We start from the raw sequence: 17754 nt of genomic DNA on the forward strand, positions 1-17754 counted from the left end.
TGGGAGGAGCCCAGGGCCGACCTCTATCAAACGTTAAGTGAGGGTCTGCATTCTCTCTTCCCTCCCCTGCCAACTCATGCAGCAGTACAGCTCCGAGCTGGCCAGTGGGGACAGTGCTGGGGACAGTGCTGGGTACAGTAAGAAGCCAGCAGATTCCCAACCCCCACACGGAGCTTCCGCTCCAAGCAGAGTGGTGCATGAAGTCAGGGTGAGGCAGACTGTGGTGAGGCTGCTGCATGTGACTGCAGCACGAGCCTGCTGGAAGACACAGCCAGGCTCTTGGAGGTGATGGCTGCTGATAGGGGTGGGGGGGAGACCACCGGAGATCAGGGAAGAGCGGCCAGCTCTCATATCCCACCCCCTGAGCCCCAGCCATAGAAATTCCAGCTGAGAGTTTGGATTTCTGTTCAAAAACTGCAGGAGCCTACCTGGTTTCATCCCCCGGTGTACTCCTATGAACTGAAGGTATTCCCACGTCGCAGCCATCCTCCACTGTGGCAAGCTGCTAGCGAAATTCAAGGGCAAATGGCAGGCAGCACTTTATTCAGAGACCCTTTCAGACAAAGGGACAGGGCAGGTGGGTGGACTGAGGACAGATTCACACATTTGCTTCCCTCTTTCTTACTGCTGCCAGAGAAGAGGACCGCGTGTGACAACACCCAGAAATTGAAGCCAAGTAGGGGGTGGGGTTGGTGAAAGGGATGGGAATTGCTGCTTTCTTTTGATCAAGGGGAAAAAATGTGGCTGAGTATGGTTATATGTATTTCCTATTTATAGCACTTAACATTTTTGGCCCCTAAGCACTTTCCAAACACATGGTGAAGCTCGCTCATGCCTATAAACACAATACCCTGGGAGGCTGAGGCAGGAATATCACAAGTTTGAGTCCAGCTTGGGCAACTGAGTGACTTCGTGAGACTGTCTCAAAATCGATCATTTACAAAGGGCTAGGGATGTAGCTAGGAGTGAAGGCGCTGGTTTCAATATCCAGCACCTCAAAAACAAAACCAAACAAACAAAACAGAAAAAACACCAAGCTAAAGGGGCCTCAGGTTAAAAAAAAACAAAGTCTGTGGCTCCCTCCTCGTGTTTGTTCCCCTCTCTCACCTAATCCCCCCATCTCTTTTTTTTTGGTATTGGGGATTGAACTCAAGACCTTGTACTTGGGAGGCAGGCAGTGAGCTAAATCCCCAGCCCTCCCCCACCCCTTTTTGAGACAGTGTTTCACTACATAGCCCAGGCTGGCCTTGAACTTGCAATAATCCCTCTTGGGATTAGAAGTGTGTGCCACCATGCCTGGCTCCGCTCTGGCCACCCTGAACCCCGCCTCTTCCTCACACCTGCCAGATGCATCCTCACCTCTGGGCCTTCACACTTGCTATTCCCTTTACCTGGGACATGGGACGCTCCCCAGATAATTTGTGGGTCCTCCTCCACCCTCTTAGGACCTTTCTCAGGCATCAACTTCTCAGGGAGGCCATCTGTAGACAATTTAGCTGACTCACAGCTCTGGGCCTCATCTCTAATCCTGGTTTTACTTTCCCTGAGGCTTTCTTACATCTTGACATTCTACCTCCTCTGTTTATCTCACTTACTGTCCTCTCCCTCCACTATGGATAAGTCTCCTGAGGATGAGGATTTGTCCATCTGTTTGGCTCACCACTGCGCTTTCAGTGCCTGGTGCAGCACTAACACACAGCAGGTACTTGAGAAATCATTGTTGTCCTTTGTGATTTGCTTTCCAGTCCCTGTACTGTGGCTCTTACACGTGGATGGGTGGGGTGGCTCTTACATGTGGATGGGTGGGCAGAGCCATAGGAAAGAAGCCATGGAGGAAAGAGGTGACCAAATGAAGCAAAGGATAAGGAGGATATCAGAAAATATGCAAAATGATGTGTGTGGAGGGATGACAAAGAGCAAAGTGGAAGCTATGAGATTTCTGATTAAATAATAGGACTTGAAGAAGGGCAGATTTGTGCCAAGGGAAAAATAAAAAAGCAGAGAAGGGAAACTATGGAATGTTCAGGAAGTCTAACCTGAACATGCAGGTGAGGCCCTGGCTGCAGCCACTGCCCTAAGCCCTGGATGTCTCTCGCCATGATGCCATCTGCTGTCAGCAAAGGAGTGGACAGCAGGCCTGGAAGACCAGGAGGGAAAAGCAGAGCAGGAAGAGGGATGGCCAAGCGAAAGACCAAATGGTGAGACAGGAGAGTCCAGTTAGAAGCCACTAGGCAAGGGACAGGACTAAAGGCAAGGTGAGGAGAACCTCAGTAGTAGACATGGAGAGAGGGGACCAGGACAGACAGCAGGAAGAAGGTGGCCACTGAGGGAGGAAACGGGTAGAAGTGGGAGGCAAGACACTTCTGTTCCTGCCATGTGTCTGAGCTCTTAAAATTCTGTGCCTTTTAAAATTTAAATTTGTGATAGATGGGTATGGTGGCCTGTAATCCCAGCATTCGGGAGGCTGAGGCAGGAAGATTGTTCCTAGTTTGAAGCCAGCCTGGGCTACACAGTGAGTTCAAGGCCACCCTGAACTACATGGTGAGACCCTGTCTCAAATAACTAAAATAAATAAAATTTGTGCTTTTACTATTCTATTATGCTCTTTCCCAAGGACTTTTCATATTCATAGATACATATATACAGTAGTATACATTCACACACACACACAGTAGTATGTCACACCAAATGTCACATGACCACAACTGGTCTCTCTTGCTGCTTTAATATACAAGTGCTTTGTATTATGAGCAGAGCAAATTATTCTTGAAAACCAAGGTGTGTGTGTGTGTGTGTGTGTGTGTGTGTGTGTGTACAATATATATGAATGAATTTGGAAGAATTATTCAATAGTTTGCAAAATTTTAATAATTTAGTCATGTTTAGAAGGGTTACATTAAGGAATCTTCCCCTTGAAATTGGTAACAAAAAAAGTAAAAGTCACTGAAATTGAAGTCATCTGAGGGCCGGGGATTTAGCTCAGTGGTTCTGCCGCCTGCCTCGCAAGTGCAAGGACCGGAGTTCGATCCCCGGTACCGAAAAAAAAAAAAGAAAAAAAGAAAAGTCATCTGAAATTGAATCTATCAAAAAAACCAAAAACCAAAAATCAACAAGTAGACTGAGTGTGGTGGCACACACCTATAATCTCAGCACTTAGGAGGCTGAGGCAGGAGTTTGAGGCCAGCCTGAGCTACACAAAGTTCAAGGCCAGGCTGACCTATATAGCCAGACCCTGTCACAAACAAACAAGCAAACAAACAACAAAACATAAAAATCAACTCAATAGAGAACAAATGCTTTTAGCCCTTTGCCAAATAGTTCAAATTAAGAGGCAATCTATAATGGAGCTAAAGAAACTAGGGGGCTCTGAGAGATGCTTAAAAGGTGATCAATTATGTCCTCAGAACTACAATGCATTTAACACATGCAGTCTGACAGTCTGAAATGGGCTGTGTGTAGGCTAAAAGAAGGTCAATAAAAAAGCATTTTAAGGCACACCTGGCTGGCCCAAAGGAGATCCTTACCTGATCTGAAATCTCCAATCCTGATTTTCTAGACATTCTTAACTTGGAGAATGGAAACTAATACTGTTAACAGTAGCTGAATGGAAATATTCTTTAAACAGGGCTAACTTGCTTTGTTCTAATGCGTCACTCACTAAGGTAACTGTGGCTCTAACTATATGTAAGGTCATCTCTTTAAAGGAATGGCCCCACTTCCCACCCCATAAAGCTTCTAAGCTGAAAACCGTGTGTCTAATCTGGCCAGAGAGAAATATTCCGTTGTTAACTGGCAAATGGGCAAGGTTGTACACAGATCCTTTAGTCACTTGAGTTTTTGGACAATGGTTTGGGTCTTCTGGGTGTGGAAAGCCCTGAGTAAAATTCCCCACTAAGTCCTGCAAAGCTGAGGACCAATCAAGGAACTCTGAATTAGATTGTTAAAGTATGGCTGACAGGAGGGCTTATCTAAAGCAGCCAGACAGGTTCTCCTTTTTGTCATCTCTTTTTAGCTGCAATTAAAATGCGGTGGTCAAAATAAATATATAAATAAAGTGAAGACCACAGTACTATGTCTGAAATTGTTAAAAAATCCCGGCATCAGCCCAGCAGTATGTAGCACACTTTCCACCCGCAGTTAGTACTACTCTACTATCTAAGTGTTCATGTTGCCAAAGGAGCAGAGAATTGAATGCAGGACAGAGACTCTTGGAGATGCTATGGCTCTCTTCTCCTGAAAACCAGGGCAACTCTGAAGAAGCAAAGGAAAATGTCCCCAGAAGACAAATGGGGCTGACTCTTCTCTGGAAGGTTCAACCAGCACATCTCTCTTTCTGGGGATCAATGCCTCCACAGTAGTTTTCCATCTCCACATCAGAGGACCAGATTCAGACCTGTTGTTTCTTCCAGCCAAGATAAATTTATTCCATTTTGCATGTTTTGGTAACTATTTCCTATCCATTCCCTCAACTATATCCCATACTCAGATGCCTCTTTAGCAGCCAGAGATGACTAGCTCTGCCTGCACCTCATTATTGTAGAAAGAATAATATCATCACAAAAGAATATCAAGATAGGTGACCTAGGGGAGACCAATTTCTCAAGTTGCAAGGTCAATATATCAAATTCCATCAGTCATGTTAGCATTCACTTCCATCAGGAGACGTCCTTCTCTGAATGCTACAGTTGGCTTTTCCTTTTAACTGCTCATGCTCTGAGCTGGATGCAGGGTGGCTGAGTAGATGGTTCAAGAAGTTCAGCCTCAAGACCCAAGCCACCGGCATCATAAAGCCTCCTTCAGAGTTAGGTACTGCCAGCACCAAAGAGGCAGCAGGGCCGCCTGATGGAAGGCTTGGGCATTACTCTCGCTGTTTGGTCCCTACATGGCTCCTTCAAGTCTTTTCAGCCAAGTCTACGGCAGGACAACAATCTTTTTCTCCAACTTCTGTTGTGGGAACAGGAAGTTTCTCATGATCTCATCCAGCTCCTCCAAGGCCAGCTGAGCATGGAGCTTGGCCACATCATCAGGCTCCAATAGTACCACGTGCTTCAGCAGGTGGTAGAGATCCTTGAGGACGTCTCTCAGCACCTATACAAGAAGGACAGGGTCATGACCATCTGTACACAGAGCAAACCTGGCAGCTCCCATAAGAAGGTAATGCATGGCCCTCTCAGGTCGGAGAGGAGGGTGGGGTGGCTGTAGCACTTGTCCTGATAGGTTTTCTTTGTGTTTCTCACTCACCTCTGATGCCCTACTACATGGACTTTGGGGCTGCTGCTCTTCTTTACTCTGGGCCCAAGCATAGACACTAGGCCCCTCCCTTTGGCCCCAAAGCATGGCAAAGACCTCAGTAACACACACAGGCAAGACTGCCCAATATGGTCACTTCCAGAGCAACAAATTATGGGCACTGCTCTCTAGAGCTCCCACAAAGCTTCTGCTGACACCCACAGAATAGGCACCTACCTTGTAAAATCCAGGAAGCTATTTCTTAAGTAATCATGCCTTTCATACCCCTAAATTTACAATTTAGTCCCATTTCTATGCCTTCTTCATTTACCATATATACACACATATATATATTTTTTTCAGCTGGAACTTTGCACTGGAACACAAAAGGACTCCAAGGATAGACAGACCCACATCCATTTTTCATGACCAATGTTCTGATGTCATAGTCTAACATGGAATTGGGAGGGCACTCAAAGCACCTACTTCCAGAGATCCTACTTCACTAGAAAATCCCTCTGGCTTGGTTACTTCTATTAGTTAGTAAGAAACAGGTGTCATAGTTTATACCTCTAAAGCTTCATGCAATCATAGGCCGAGCTTTTGGGGAAAGTGATTAGATCATGGGCCATGATTAGTCATGGTGGAGTTTAGAGGTAAATGTGCTATTGGGAGATGGGGCCTTGTCAGAAGAGGTGGGTCACTGGGGGCGTGGCTTGGAAGGGTCTACTTCCCTTCCTTGCCCCCTTGCTCTGCAAGGGGCTCCTCTGCTGTGCCCCTCTGCCATGCTGGAGCCAGCTGACCATGGACTGACACGTGAGCCAAAATAAAGCTCTCTTTAAAAGTGTGGGTGCCAGTTATTGTGTCTCAGTGATAAGAAAAATAACTAAGACAAAACATTTCAAAGAAACAGGGAAGCTCAGACTTAGGAATCATCTGGTCAAACTAGGGCCAGAAGACAAGTGGGTTACATGGGGTAATGTGACTTGCTTTTAGCTACTTGTGAAGTTACTTCTGATACACAGCTTCTTGCTTCAACAACCATAAGGTTACTAGCCCCATTTTACAAACAAGACTGAGGATTAACAGGTTAAGATTACTTAGTTAAAAACTAGTAGAGTACTGGGGATGTAGCTCAATGGTAGAGCACTTGCCTAGTACACTTGAGGCCCTGGATTTGATCCTCAGTACCATAAACATGAACAACGGCAGGAGCAAGAACAGCAGCACCAGCAACAACAAAAACAATAAAAAACTAGTAGAGTCAGGTTTCTAATACCCAGATCTCATGTTCTTATTTTACATTTTTATTGAAAAGATAATACAGGGGCAGGGATTTAGCTCTGTGGTTCCGGCACCTGCCGCGCAAGCGCAAGGACCCGAGTTTGATCTCTGGTACCAAAAAGAAGAGGCTTACATTTAAGTGAATTACCCGTTAGGCACAGATTAAATAAGGCCATTTAACAGGTAAAAGATCTAGAACCTGCCCTTAAAAGACTTACAGTTAGGCAGGAGAGGGAAGATGTGCACATAAATAAAGGCAACACAGAACAGAAAATAGTGAGGGCCCTAAAAAAATGACGAGAGGTCAGAGGAAAAGGGGGTTACATTTTAGGAACACTTAGGGAACTGGATGAGAAACAGTTAATTTGGTGAGTGACAAGCACACTAGTGACAAGGGGTCTGGGCCCAGGGTCCCCAAGCATTACAAGCACACTAAGCATGCAGAACTACAAGTCTTGGACTTGCTATGGGAGAAAGAGCCTTGCCATCTTTTAATCATCTTGATCAATGTGGGTATCAGGGAGGAGGAAAGCAGGGGAAAAGACTCCCCAGAACAAGCCCCCAGGCCCTGCCTGTCCCACAGCTGGCCCCCTCAGGTTGCCAGTGCTCCAGTGGTGAGAGCCTTCTTTCTTTCCTTTTTGGAGCAAACTTTCTTCTGTGCAGGGTGGCTCCTTACCCTGAGAAACTATTCTGCTTTCTCTTCATCCTTCAACTCCTCCACAATCTGCCTAAAATACCACTTTTCAGGGATTCCTTCCCTAGTTCCCACCTAAGGCCTTCCTACACTTCCTGTAGTTCTGTTTGCACCTCAGTGATAGTTAGGCTGGACCACTGTTAACTTGATTGCCTGGGAACTGCCTAGGGGTTTAAAAGAGGGCTCTTTTAGGCCGGGGATTTAGCTCAGTGGTTTCACCACCTGCTGTGCAAGCAGAAGTTCGATCTCCAAAAGAAAAAAAAAAAGAGGGCTCTTTTGCTTGTGTCTGGGTGGGTCATGAGGTGTGACTTTAGGTCCCACATCTAGTTCCTGCTTCCTATATCTCCAGCACTGTTCTCCTATTCTGCCGTACCACGCCCTTCTGCCTTAATGTTCCTGCCTTGGAGCCAAGGGGGCTCAGACTGAAACCTCTCTTCCTTTAAACTGTGGGTCTTGGGAATCATGTCCCAGCAACAGGAAAGCTGACTAATACAAGCTCCTATTACAATTGTAATTTACAGTATAAAATAAATACATAGGTCCTGGGGATTGGATATTGTGTAACTTAAAAATGTCTTCCTCAGTAGGGAGATCTTTTTCAAATGGGAAAGGAAATAAGCGATGGAGGGAAGGGGGAGAGAGGGGAGGGGAAGGGGATTAAAAAAAAGGAATTTATCAATCTCAGGTACCAAAAAAAAGAAGGAATTTAAAGAAAAAAATAGAACTTTTGCAAATGGGAAGGGAAACGAGATGGAAGGAGCAGGAAGGGACAGGAGGGGTAGAAGAAGAAAAATAATTAAAATGTGATGCACAATATACCAACTTCCCACAATAAATGTAATCATTATGTACCATAAATGTATACTAATAAAAAAAATGTTCCTCACTAGATCACAAGTACTATTGATACTGAGGCCATGTCATGGCCTTTTCACTCTGGTGTAGCCCCAGTGCCTCATAAAGTGCCTTGCACGTGGCAGATACCGTAAAATATTCATGAATGAATGAAGGCATGCCTGGTACTCCTGGCCAGTCTCTTAGTTGGTAAAAACCTAAAATTCTTTTGGTTTTTTTTGGTACCAGGGATTGAACTCGGGTCCTTGCGCTTGCGCAGCAGGCGGCAAAACCACTGAGCTAAATCCCCGGCCCTAAAAACCTAAAATTCTAAGACTGTCCATTGAAACAATATCAGACAACCTGGGCTGGCTTCATGGGTATGTAACCTGTGCAGTCACACGAGGTCCCAAGCAAAGAGGGCCCATGCTGCTTGGTTTAGTGATCTGTTGTTGTAATCTGAAAATTCCTAATGATTTTGTCTTCGAACTTGTGTTTTATAAATGAAGTCCAATGAGATATGAAGATATAGTGCAATTTGTTTGTCTACCATTCTTTGCCAGAGCATTTGCTTATAGCGGTCACCATGCCCTTCAAGCACAGGATTCTGCTGGACTCACTATGGGTGGAGTAGGAAGCAAGTACAAGGTCAGCCTGTGCTGGCTACATTCATAACTGAGCGAGCGGATGGAAGTACTGACAGCCTCAAGAAGCCGCACTTTCCATTCCAACTAGAACTTGCTTCTAACACAAGAAGAAAACAATGGCTTACTTGCCTGCTTTCTTTTTTCTTTTTGTTTTGCAGTACCAGGGATCAAACTCAGGACCTTGCGCTTTCGAGGCAGGTGTGGTGCCTCTGAGCTAAATCCCTGGCCCCTCCTTTTTTTTTTTGAGACAGGATCTTACTATGTAGTTCATGCTGGCCTTGAATTCACTTTATATGCACCACCACGCTTAGTTAAGCAATGGCTTTCTAATAAACATGGATGACCAAGGAACCCTATTCATATCCTTTGTTACTCTATTACTTCCCTGTTTTTGCCAAACTGGGAACAATGAGAAGGAAACAGGACAGCCTATAGTTCTTATTCCTTAAGTCCTTTCTTATTATCAGTAAACGAAAGGTAGAGAGTGCTGGTAGCAAGTGCACATACTAAGAATTAAAATTATAAACAGGCCAGGTGTAGTGGCCCACACCTGTAATCCTAGCACTTGGGAGGCTGAGGCAGAAGGATCTCTATGAGTTTGAGGCCAGCCTGGGCTACAGCCAGACCCTGTCTCAGAAAAATAAATAAGTAAATAAATAAATGCATGCCAGGTACAGTGGTTCAAGCCTATAATTCCAGCTACTCAAGAGGCTGACGCAGGAAGACTGCAAGCAACTATGCAAGACCCTGTTACAAAATCAAAAGGGCTAGGACATAGCTCAGTGCAAGGCCTGGGTTTAATCCCCAGTACTGGGGAAAAAAAGTGAAACAAAAAATAGTTGTCTTTTTTTTTTTTTGGTACTGGGGATCGAACTTGGGTCCTTGTGCTTGCGCAGCAGGCGGTGAAACCGCTGAGCTAATAATAGTTGTCTTTTTTTTGTTTAGAGTTTCTACTATTCTGCAAGAAGGGAACACACATGTATATACAAGCTACAGAATATAAATTGTGCATATCAAGTTAAAAAGCTTCTAGGGCCGGGGATTTAGCTCAGTTGTTCCGCCACCTGCCTCGTAGCACAAGGTCCTGAGTTCAATCCCCAGTAACAAAAAAAAAAAAAGAAAAAGAAAAAAATATATAAAGAACTCAGAAAAATTAGACCCCCATCCCCCCAAAATAAGACCCAACTAAAAAATGAGCAATTAAAATGGACACTTCTCAGAAGAAGTACAAATGGCCAATAAGTACATGAAAAAATGTTCAACATCACTGGCCACTTGAGAAATGCAAACTAAAACAACACTGAGATCCCATTTACTCTAGAAGAATGGCTACCATCAAGAAATCAAATAATAGCAAATGCTGGAAGGCCAGGGGTGGGGGTGGGAGTGAAGAGAAACCCTTTTACATTGTTGGTGGGAATGTAAATTAGTACAATCACTATGGAAATCAGTGTGGAGATTCCTCAAAAAACCAAAGAGAGAAATACCATTTGATCTAGCTATTCCCATTCTAGGTATCTTCCTAAAATGTTAAAGGCACCATATTACAGTGATACATCCATACATGCATGTATACATACATGATACATTCATGTTTATAGCAACACAATTTACATTAGCTAAATCTTGGAAACAGCCTATATGCCCATCAGCAGGTGAATGAAGAAAATGTAGTATTTATATACAATGAAGTACTACTCTGCCATAAAAATACACACTTGAGGCATTTGTGGATAAATAGATGCACCTAGAGACCATAATATTAAGTGAAATAAATCAGACACACAAGCTTAAATATTCCATTGCTTCTCTTATATGAGGAACCCAAAATATAAGTAAAGAGGAAAAAAAAAGATAGATAATAGGATGTAGGGAGATCTTTTCAAGTGGAAAAGGGAACAAGAGATGGAGGGAGGGGAGAAGGAAAGGAGGGAAGGGGAAAAACAATGGAAATAGAACTTTTGCAAATGGGGTAGGGACCAAGAGTTAGAAAGAGCAAGGAGGGATGGGAGGGGTAGGGGACAAGAAACGAATTAGGATGTGTTCTGTACACATACCAATTCTTCAAGATAAATATAATCATGTACTAATACAAATTTTAAAAATACAAACTGTAATTTCAGTGATCCTTTGTATGAGTTAAATGTACTCACATTTGCATGTAAAACTGGCAGTGTACAAAGTAAAAGTGAGCAACAAAATTCATACTAATTATTTCACATTTTACTTTTTCTCTTAGAATAACATCAACAGCAAATAATAAAATGTGACAAATTGAATGAAATTGCGGAAGGGAAAAATTTGTATTTTACCACAATTAGTGGCAGTTTTACCTTTCTGTTTTGTTTGTTGGTTCCAGGGATTGAACTCGGGACCTTGTGCTTGTGAGGCAGGCAATGGAACCATTGAGCTAAATCCCCGAACTTTATCTTTTTTTTTTTTTTTTAAAGCAGGGGACCCTACACTTTGATTTTGTATTGGGCCCCAGGTATTACACAGTCAGTTCTGCAGACAAGCCTCAGTGGTCCTTGTTCAATGTCACCACATTTAGTGCCTGAGTCCTCTGAGCCAAATTAAAAAAGATGTAGTTCGATCTCTAGTGGGCAGCTCTTGCCTAGCTTTCTCAGGTAGCTGCTGAGACACAAGAGGAGCAAGATCTCCTGGTCAGGTGTCTGACACTAAGTAAGGCACTATCTTGCCCTATCTTTGGGTGAGGAAATCTTATCCTTTCCTGGCAATGTGAAAATGAGATGATTCAGGAAAGAGGATGACTCCCTGCAGCTACTGCTTCATGATTACTCACTCATCCAATAATCATCATTAAGGACCCACATCATGCCCAGGCAGTGTGCTGGTGATAAAAAAGATGAATAATGCATGGACCCGCCCCTCTAGCAGGAGGATGGCACACACACCACCCTAAGTGGTCTCCACTGAGAGATATATGCATACAATTCTGTGGATGTGAAGGAAGTCATTTGCCTTTGGAGGTGGGCAGTGGCAGAGGGACTTTCCTGTGATATTTATTGGGTGGCACCAGAAATGGCTTTGAGAAGCTTTAGTGAGTTCTCTCACCCCCAAGTCACCTCAAAGGTAGTTTCTAAGCAAATCCAATTTAAAGACAAATCTACTTTCTCTCCAGTGCATCCCAAAGCATCTCACAAATAGAAATTCTAGTTTCCACCCCATCCCTGAGGAATCTTTCACCTAGTCAGAAGTTTTTGGGGTTGTTTTCCTGAAGCCTCCTAACATTCAAAGAAAGGCAGCTTACCCTTGTTAAAATGGGGAAGTTCTAAGGTACTATGCTGTTCTTCCTGGGGTACAGTTAAGAATATTCCCCCTCAGCACTGGCGTGTCCTTATAATAACAATAATGCTTGTACAAACACCACTTTGTCTTTGAGGGGTGCTGAGCTCCTGTTATCAGGCACTGGATCTCCTTTTTTAGGTAACTGAGTGTTAAGCAAAGGCTTCTTCTTAATTAATGGGTCCATTTTAGCAACCCACCCTCACAGTTTCTCCCCAGTCCCTGTAACTCTAGGGATCCCACACATCACAGGACTTCCTTTGGACTCCCCAAGGATCAAAGCTTCCTGTCAGCCAGGGATTGGCACCAAATCCCATGGATCAGGGCTGAATACAAGGCAGTTCAAAGGTAAAGTTTTCACAGAAGCCTCTTAGGTGGGCAGGATATAGGCAATCCCAAACAGGAAACCTCTCATTAAGACTTCACCACACCTGCCATTCATCCCCAAGCCCAAGGGCCCTAGGGAAAGGAGGGGGGGATATAGGTGTGAGTGGGGGGTGGCTCCCTCTCATCTAGAGGAAAGCTCTGGGCAGCAGGTGGTTGAAAGAAACATTTTCACCTCCTCAGAAGCTCTTTGGCCATGGGCATGTGTTTTTTTCTGTTTGTGATGCTGGGGATGGAACCCAGGGCCTATGCATGCTAACCATGTGCTGTACCACTGAGCAACATGCTCCCAGGCCCTGGCCAGGGGTAGTTAAAAAAATCCAGAATCCTTTTCTGAAAAGAATTTGGAAGGGGTGGGGCTCAGGTGCTTTATCTAAATAATTTAGGGAGTATGTGGGATCTCCCTTCCCCTCCCACCCTCGCCCTGGCACACAAAAATATTCTCTAGGTTGGGGCCCAGAAGAGGAGACCCAGGATCCAAATTGTTCTGTTTAAAAACATGCTGCCCAGGGGCCGGGGATTTAGCTCAGTGGTTCCGCCGCCGCCTGCCTCACAAGTGCAAGTGCAAGGTCCCCAGTTCGATCCTGGTACCAAAAAAAACCCAAACAAAAACATGCTGCCCCTCCCTCTCTCCAGGTGCCAGTTCCTTGAACCACACAAAGCTAGAGGTTCAGGGTCACAGGCAGTGTTTAGGGTTAGACATGGCTGAGAAAAGATCAAGAGAGACAGGGTTTACTGAAAGAGAACAGTGAGCAAAAGACTGCCTTGGGCACACAGGTGCACTTTCAATGGAAAAGTAGGAAAAGAGTGTTTGACGTTCAATAAGCTTGACCCAGAATATCACTGACGTGGTTCCTTTGAGTTAAGATCAAAAGAAGAAACAAATGGCAGATATATTTCTTCTTTTTAGTTCCTAAATTTCTTTGTTTATTTGATAATAAAAGCCATATAACCATAGTCCAGAATATCTGGAAAATAAATAAATAAATAAAAAGGTCTAGCCCAGCTCAAGTTCCATTAGTAAGGATGTTTAGTAGCAGGCGGCGAAACCACTGAGCTAAATCCCCGGCCTAGTAATGAACAGATTTTAAGAATATTTTTAAAAATTATTTTAAGAAGTCATTTCCATTTCCAGGTCATTTTACTAACCGCTACTTTGTTATTACTATGTGGGATCAACAAGATAAAACATAAAAGGTCACAGACAAACCGCTTACAGAAACAAGGGGGCCAGGGATTTAGCTCAGTGGTGCCTCTGCCTGCCTCACAAGCCAAAGCTCCCAAATTCCATCCCCGGTACCAAAAAAACAACAACAAAAAAACCAAAACAGAAACAAGGACTCCAAACTGGGTGTGGTGACACACACCTGTAATTCCAATACTCAGAAGGCTGAGGCAGGAGGATTGCGGTGAGTTCAAGGCCAGCCTGGGCTACATAGTAGGATCCTGTTGTTTTTTTTTAAAAAAGGAAACAGGGCTGGGGATTTAGCTCAGTGGCACAGTGCCTGCCTGGCAATCTTGAGGTCCTGAGTTTGATCCCTGGTACAAAAACAAAAACAGAATAAAACAAAAAGGAAACAAAGACTCCAGAATGATGTTAACAGAGTTAACAGATGCTTTTCTATCTATAATTCTTTTCTTTTTTGCAGTACAAGAGATTGAACCCAGGGCCTTAAACATGCAAGGCATGTGCTACCACTGAGCCACACCCCAACCCATCTATAATTTCTTAATATTTAAGGGAGAAATGCATTTCTGTTCTGCTAATGGTTTGGGCTGGTAAGGTTCACTCAGGATTTGGGCAGCCCAAAGAGACAAAGAGCCATGGGAATGTCTCATATGTCTTTACTATCTCAGTGGCATAGGGAACAACACTGAAAAGTCCCATTCCTTGTATACAATATGACACAATGCCAGCAAGTTGCCAAAAAGTTACATAACACATACCACTGGTTTGCATGTTTACTGTGGACGTGTAGGTTATATAACATACACTGACTAACTAGCAAGCAGAAGGCCATCTTGGGTACCCCCGCTACACACTCCACCCCACTCACAATCTACCTATGAATCTTTCCCATGGTTCCCTTGGTGAGAAGGGTGGGGCACTGTACCAATAATCCACAACAACAATACAGGCTACAGCAACAAACCACTAATAAGCAGGACCCCTCCCAGGAATAGGGGCTACCCCCTCCTTGTAGAGGACTGTTTCTGCCTCTACCCTTGGAGGGGAATCATGGGCCTCCAGAAAAACATGTATCACCAGTCCTAGGACCTTTTTTGGCTCTGCCCACAGGGGGCTGGTGGAGAAACTACTGTACTGCTGCAGGTATGACCCGTACTTTGTCAAAGTTGGAGTCTGAGAAGTACTGCTCTGGGGCTTAGTGATCCAATCTCCCCTTTTCTACAATTCGGATCAGAACCGTATTGCATGTCACAACTGTTCTTCCATCTAAGTAACTAACCAGGTCTGACTCTGCTTAGCTTCTGAGATCAGAGGAGACTGGGCACGTTCAGGTGGTGTGGCTGTAGATGTCACAACTGTTCTGACTTCTGCGGCAATGCCCACCCAAAACCAGTGGTCACATGGACATCCAGCTCACATGGCTGGGCTGGGTTAAAAACATGCAAGGCTTGGGCTGGGGATTTAGGTCAGTGGTTCCGACGCCTGCTTCGAAAGACATGCAAGGCTTGAGCAGTCTTTATGGTCCTGCCTGCAGTCTTAAAGGTAACTACTGGCTCTAGGGACCAGTCCCAGGGACTGCCTTTTTTTATTAGCCCATATAGGGGGTGTAAACAGCCAAATGACCCTAAGAAGATCTGCAATGGGTTTACCAGGGTAGGAACAGGGTAGGCTTGGATCTTATCTACAACTGCATTGGGGATAACTTTTGCCTTACCCATCCAGACAACCCGCAAGAAGTGACTGATAATCTAGGCTCTTACAGCTTGCCCTCATTCACCACCTAACCACATGCTTTGAGATGTGCTAGGGGCAGTGGTACAGCTGCCTAATAGTCTGTAAGAGTATCACAAGCAAGCAGAATACCATCAGTATAATGGTACACTTGCACAAACAGTGCCTTTGGCCACTGAGCCTAATCTGATGCCACCACACCATGACACAAAGTGGGGCTATGCAGATATCCCCATGGGAGCCCTGTGAAAGTCCACTGGCAGCCATTCCCTGCAAAAGCAACTGGTCCTGGGTGTCAGGGGCTTTGTCAATAGAAAAGAAAGCATTATCCAAATCTGCTACGAAGTAATAAGTACCCAACTCCTGACTGAGGAGATCTATCAGGTATCCCACAGAGGGTACATCAGCACGCAATAGTGGAATGACCTTATTTAGCATTGGTAATCCACTGTCATCCTTTAGGAAGTATCAGGCTTTTAACTGGCCATACAGGTGAATTATAGGGACTAGGAACCAGCAGGATGACTCCTACCTTCTTCATTTCCTGGATCGTTCTGCTGATTTCATCATATTCACATAGCGTGACCTTTTGGGGTCCCAGCAATGTCAAAGAGGGACGCTTTGGGGCTGGGATTTAACTCAGTGGTGCTGCTGCCTGCCTGGCAAGTGCAAGGTCCCGAGTTCCATCCCTGGTACCCCCCCCAAAAAAGGGGGAGGTGCTTTGCATGACTTCTTACCACTGCCTACACAGTGCGCACACGAAAGTGGAATTTACCCATGGTAGTTTAAATCCATAGTCCCTGGAGTATATCAACTCCTAAGATGTACTCCAGTATTGGAGACATGTATACTTTATATTCCTTAGAGGGTAGGAGACCTATACCCAAATGTACAAAGGTTGCTATTATCTTGGTGCTATGACCTCATAGTCATTTAATTCAAAGAAGGGCCCTGGAACTTCTCTGGGTTCCCAAACAACAGGATGCACTCAATGTCAGTGTCTACTAGAGCCAGAACCCATTGGACATTGTTTGAGGACCGGTGGATCGCTACTTCCACATGAGACCTCTGGTCCTAGTCAGTCTCCATCAGAAAGGCACCTCAAATTTGGCCCTATTCAAAGGTGAACAGAGCATCTGGAGGAGAAATGATCTTCTAACTTAATGGCCCAAGCTGTGGCTGCAGAGTGAATACCCTCCTCTGTCTTTATGCCCCTCTTCAGTGGGGTGAATCTTTGATCTTTCTGCAACTGTCTCTGTAACTCTAACAGGTAGGCTTTCGGTTTTTTGTCAATCTTTGCCTGATTGACTCCTGCCCTCAACAAGTCTACCCACATCTGTGTATGTGTGACCTCTGTGGGCTTCCCTGATCAACCCTTCCCCTCCTTTGTCTGGGGTGTCCATGACACAGTGGGGACAGGAAGTGTTATAGCCCTTCCTCCTAGTCTCTGTCTTCCTTAGGCTGGCCACCATACTAGTCACTTCATTAATCTGGCACTCCACATAGGGAGCCAGGATAGCCATGAGCAACCTGAAGGAGGAGGAGGCAGGCATGTGGCTCATGCCTGCAGTGGACTAACTTGTCATCATGGAAGCTGTGGGTGTTACGGTTAAACATCTCCTGCCACACACCTAGCTCCCGTAGGATGAGTACATGGTCAGCAAATGACTGCTATTTGGTCATTGTTTCGGGCAACCCCCCCCCGCCCCCGCCCCCATTAGCTCACACCACACAAATGGCTGCCATAAGCCAATTGAGCATGTAGTGAATTCCCTGTCCATACTGGCAGCTGTTCTGCAGCTGCAGTCTAAGGAAGGAGTGGCTAGTGATTGATGCTAACTTCTCCATCTCCTGCCCAGTACATATAATACCCTCCACCCCTGAATCCCATAGCTGCATCAACCAAGCAGCCAAGGGATCCCTCAGTGTAGTCTAAACCACTTTCTTAAATCTACCAGTTCAGCCTGGGTGTAGGAGTGGTATGTGGTAAACTCAGTCATTTGGGCAGGACCTGTGCCCACTCCACTGGGTGCCATGGGCTGTTGCTGCTTCATTTTCTGTATCACCACTGGACAGGCCTTTCTGCATGGAACTGGCTCAGTATCTTCAATGAATGAGCTGTCTGTGTCTTTGAGCTCTATTATCTCATCAGCATGCACTCCTTCTGGACCCCATTTACAAGCAGCAGCTATCTCTTCTTCCAACTCCCTGATGCCGGTGTCTCCTCTTAATGAGGCTTCTGTCTCAGCCCTAAGGGCAGCAAGAAACACCAATTCCACTGCCCCGGCAGGCAACAGTAGTATGGGCACTCTTCTCCAAGATCTCTCCCATGATATGCAAGGCTTTTTCTGTCTAAGCAGGTGTCCCAACCACCTTCATCTAGGCCTGAGGAGGGGCCCACACCAAGAGGAGTCTGGCCATTGAGTACCACCCCTCAATACCACCCAGGGGAGTGG

General features: G+C 45.1%; 1 protein-coding gene across 3 annotated transcripts in view; it reads right to left on the reverse strand.

Annotated features, from left to right (window-relative positions):
• Positions 1 to 2842: 2842 nt before the first annotated feature.
• Tango6 (transport and golgi organization 6 homolog) overlaps positions 2843 to 17754 on the reverse strand; it is a 216388-nt gene continuing 201476 nt past the window's right edge. For 2 of the 3 annotated variants that reach the window (XM_004843232.4, XM_087212952.1), the window contains exon 18: positions 2843 to 5088. In XM_004843232.4, the coding sequence (XP_004843289.3) occupies positions 4912 to 5088 (177 nt within the window). In that variant the 3' untranslated portion in view covers positions 2843 to 4911. The remainder of the gene's footprint in view (positions 5089 to 17754) is intronic. The other variant, XM_021256790.2, reaches the window with a different exon arrangement.

Source organism: Heterocephalus glaber, unplaced genomic scaffold, assembly GCF_053883595.1.
Source record: "Heterocephalus glaber isolate CG9 unplaced genomic scaffold, H.glaber_assembly_v1.0 deba00000071, whole genome shotgun sequence".
In the NCBI taxonomy this organism is placed as follows: domain Eukaryota; kingdom Metazoa; phylum Chordata; class Mammalia; order Rodentia; family Bathyergidae; genus Heterocephalus; species Heterocephalus glaber.